Consider the following 4,436-nt stretch of genomic DNA (forward strand, 5'->3'; position numbering starts at 1 on the left):
TTATCAAAATGATTTGGTCATAAAAAATAAAAAAGATAAGGGACCATTGTGGTATGATGACCTGGAGGAAAACAATCCAGTGTGTACATTTATAGTGTGTCATGCTGCCATAAATTACACATGTGTGACACCAGCATGCAAAATGATTAAGCTATCTTTTAGAAAGAAATGCAAATGATCAGAAACTCAGTAACAAAAGATTTATTGCAGCAGAGACCACAGTGTTTATTTAAAGAGTCATACTCTGTGCATTCCCTCTCTGGCTGATGATTTCAGTCAGCCTCATAAATTACCCGCCTCCACCAATGCACCGCATAACCATTACAAGTACTGCATCCTTTGTTCTACACCTCACAAATGTTCTTCTTTTTAAACGCCTCAAACTTAAATTTGTTAGCACATGTGATTCTTCTTACCCCATGGGGTTTTTTTTTGTTGTTCTTATTGTTGTTGTTTTTTTCTTCAAATCTTAGTTCTTCTGGTGTGACTTTTTCTTTGCAACCTGGCAAAACGGGTTACCCTCCTTACTGTTAATGTTAAAACTTGTGTTTTGGTGATTCTTAAAAGTTACCAGAGAATCTGAGAACAAACTATTTCTCAAGCTGGAGACTCTGGTGAATCTATCCAACTGCTCAGTTGTGCACCAGGGCCTGCACCAGGGAGCTACTGTGATGCTGTTCTGCGAAGTGAATGGTAGGTGTAAAAGTGTAATTTCGGGAGGGAATTTCCCACATACGATAGCCTTCGCTACTAACAATAGTATGCAACTATGCAACTTTATTTTTATTTATAGTCAGCTCAACAGCTATTTTAACATAATTAAGGTTTGTTTGGTCATTGGTTTGCCTAGATCTTGATTCATAGACAGCTGATGAGAGACAGATAAGAATGTCTGCTCATTCTTTATTCTTTATTCAGATTCCCACTAGTTGTCCCTTGAGTCTAAAGATAAAACAATACAAAACATCCAGCCATCAATCTAGAGACAAGCAATCAATAAACTGGAAAAAATAACCTATCAAATAAAAAGAGAGTAGCTCCTGCAACTTATATGACAAACAATGACATATTATGGAATAATAAAAAAAAAAAATACAATAAACGGCATGTATAAAAGATCTACTGATGATCATTTGATGTATCATTTTTTTCGCCAAATTCCTTGTGAACCCGTAAAGCCATAAAAATACAGATCCCACAATGCACTGCGGAGCATCGCAGGAAGCATTCGATTGACCCGCCGGTGGATTGTGGGAAAGCGGAAAAAGGGCTCAAAAGGTAGGGAACCGCGTCTGGCGCACGTTGCAACGTCAAACGAAGAAGCAATAACAAAGAAACTAGCTTTTACGATAGACTCCAGGTAAGAAACAAAAATACTCGTAATTCAACTGAGACCGTAATTTTTTTCCCGTGCTCATTAGCAGCGTTGTTTGTTTCTTGGGCGTTTGAATCAAGCGCGTTCATTCAGGAGCCAATATGGCTCCGTCTATTTGCCGAACTAATAACTTGTTACTGCAATAAAGAGGCAAACGTTAATGTTGAAATCGTATTTGTGTAATTTTAAGTTTGGTTTGTTACACATGGCATTAATTGGATTACATTATTGTATGCAACCAGGATATATTATTGTACATTAGCCTAGCTCGCTAATGAAGGCTAATTCCTCTCGCAGCTTCGATATTCAATGATTTGACTGAGAGATTCGCTTTATTGATCAGAAGTTAACTGTAGCCTGCTTATCCCATTTTAACGAGGGTCACTGATTGTTATATATCAACTCCCAGCAACTCTTTAAACGGTATAAGAGAGCTGATTGTCGTTACACAGGCAGTACTCGAGTGAAAAATAAATTGGCGAGGATAATGTGTGGACAAGTGATTGCTTCCCTGGTGTTTCTGTAACTAAACGCATCCCAAAATTAACAAGCCAGTTAACTGTAACCAAACTTTATGGCTAAATATAATTTTGAGTCTGATGTTTGATGGTAAAAAAATAAAATAAAATGCGTTTGCAGGAGCTTACAGCCTATGAATGTGCACAGTGTAACATTTCTTCTGCTAAATTTTGTTTTCCAGAAACATTCTTGAAAAATGTCCATCGGCGTTCCAATCAAGGTCCTGCATGAGGCAGAAGGACACATTGTGACCTGTGAGACCAACACTGGAGAGGTTTACAGAGGCAAGCTGATTGAAGCAGAGGACAACATGAACTGCCAGGTCAGTACATGATAAAGAGTGTAAAGTGAATGTGGATGGTGTTGCTCCTCCCTCCTGGGGTCCCATCAACCAAAGTGTTGGTACTGTATTGTTTTTTTTGTTTTTTTTTTCTTTTTTCTTTTCTGCCTTCATTAGAGTAATCAACAGTTTAGTCTTTAATAGGCTGCTCGATAATTTGAACAAGTTTTGTTTACTTTATTTTCAGGTACATGCCCATAAATGGCGTAATGTCTTGTGTGGCAAAACAGATAGAAAAGCTTAATGAGGCTCAAAGGAATTTTCATTACAAATAATAGTGTCTTTGTTCTGTGTCTCTCTGTTCTGAATGTTCAGGTTCAATTTGTGGTGTTTTTATTTTAATTATAACATTTATTTCTGTTTTTTTGTGTTTTATTTTTTTCCCCATAGTTGTTTAAAGGTTTCCAAGCTTTCCACCTGTTGGTGTCAAATTAAGAGTGAATTGTGCTAATCAAGTACTGGAGACCCCAATCTGGTAGCTGCATTAGTAAAAGCCAGTTAATTAAAAATCGGTCCCGGATCAGATGGTAAAAAACTGTTCCTTTTATGGCTTTGTAAAGTTTAGATAACTACTGTTGATTTGAATAAAACACTAAAGAGCAGTTTGATTACATTTGTTGAAAGAATGATCTTTGTTTCTTACAGATGTCTAATATCACAGTGACTTATCGGGATGGCCGCGTGGCACAGCTGGAGCAAGTTTACATCCGTGGCAGCAAAATCCGCTTTCTGATTTTACCCGATATGTTAAAAAATGCTCCTATGCTGAAGAGTATGAAGAATAAGAACCAGGGATCTGGTGCAGGAAGGGGCAAGGCAGCTATTCTTAAAGCACAAGGTGAGTGAAAATTTGCAGTAGATTGATACACCTGTCAAGTATGTTCAGTAGTGGGCGCAACTGATGGTGATTTTATACTCATTGCATACATTGATTGCCTTTTTGTGTTTGTGCAGCATAACTAAATCCTACCATGAGAAAAGTGCTTTCTGTCCAGTGTTGCTCTGTTCCTTGTTTAATAAGTACAGTCTTGTCATAGGTGTGGGGATCTGTCAAAAACACTGATTTAAATGTTTCATTGTTGTTCAATTTGTCTTCACATCCCCTTTAAGATGGAACTGATATTTTGCCAAGTGGGTGTTAAGGATACAAAATTAGACTTCACTGTACTTCTCGCAACCAAAGTACTGAATGTATTATTAAAGTTACTGAACCGTTGGTGTATTTCTGATTCAGTGAGGTACTCTACGTTAAAAACTGATAGTATGCCATCTTTGTTTTTTGTGCTCTCCAGTGGCTGCAAGAGGACGAGGGCGTGGTGGAATGGGAAGGGGAAACATCTTCCAGAAGAGGCGATAATTGCTCCAGCTACATTAACATTTTTGCATTGTATAGTTTTTGTTTTCCCCTTGAATTTGATACGTTGGATATCATTTGAAATCTCGTACTTTGCAGTCTGTTGCTTTAATTTCTTTTAATTAAAATAAAACTTTTTCAATTTGATGTGTCCTGATGTTTTTGTTCTGTTTTTCTTTTCCCATTTACAAGAGATTCACTTGTGCCACCTGCCTTTTTTTCAAATGTATTTAATAAGTAATGTACTAGGAATGCGGTGTTTAGCCTTATCCAAGTAGTTTCAGTGTTAACCCTGGGTTTTCTGTACTATAAAAGGTTACCTGAGTATGTTGCCTTCTGCTGTGGACCAGATAAAATCGGGCATAAAATCACCACATACTAACCAATCAATTCTTTGGAAACTAATTTTACTAGTCCCAGAGGAGTCCTTGGCCCTCTGCAGATGGCAGCATTTAATGGATTTCAGCACCATACAGTCTTTTTCCCCATAGTAGGCATCAGTAGTAAGTACGGCATTGATTCTTAAATGCTACCTCTTTTGTGTTGGCTGCAGACAACTTTTTTTTTTTTTCAACAGCTTTATTGCTCTTTGAGCATTAATATAGAACCATAAAACAGGATGGCTGTACTATAGTTGCTAACCTTGCATAAAATGTGCATGTAGCCTAAGCCTACATATGAATTTTTTTTATTTATTTTTTTGCTTACTCTGCAGCTAAAAAGGCCAAGTAAAACCCCTTTAAACATTAATGAAATGCTCAATTATAATCCATGAGATTCTCCCCTGTTTCGATACTAGAAATGTGATATTCATAAGTCTGTTATCTCGCATATCATTTTCAAGTGTT

At 37.2% G+C, this 4,436-nt stretch overlaps 1 protein-coding gene across 2 annotated transcripts; it reads left to right on the forward strand.

Annotated features, from left to right (window-relative positions):
• Positions 1-1,202: 1,202 nt before the first annotated feature.
• On the forward strand, positions 1,203-3,735 carry snrpd3l (small nuclear ribonucleoprotein D3 polypeptide, like). Of its 2 annotated transcripts, none has more exons than XM_026176947.1 (4): positions 1,203-1,278; positions 2,076-2,216; positions 2,880-3,072; positions 3,527-3,735. In XM_026176947.1, the coding sequence occupies exons 2-4, from the start codon at positions 2,091-2,093 to the stop codon at positions 3,589-3,591; spliced, it is 384 nt and encodes a 127-aa protein (XP_026032732.1). In that variant the 5' UTR covers positions 1,203-1,278; positions 2,076-2,090; the 3' UTR covers positions 3,592-3,735. The 2 variants fall into 2 exon arrangements, with proteins under 2 accessions (XP_026032732.1, XP_026032731.1); XM_026176946.1 differs by lacking the exon at positions 1,203-1,278 and adding an exon at positions 1,285-1,360.
• The last annotated feature ends 701 nt before the right edge of the window (positions 3,736-4,436 follow it).

Source organism: Astatotilapia calliptera, chromosome 7 (genome assembly GCF_900246225.1).
Source record: "Astatotilapia calliptera chromosome 7, fAstCal1.2, whole genome shotgun sequence".
In the NCBI taxonomy this organism is placed as follows: domain Eukaryota; kingdom Metazoa; phylum Chordata; class Actinopteri; order Cichliformes; family Cichlidae; genus Astatotilapia; species Astatotilapia calliptera.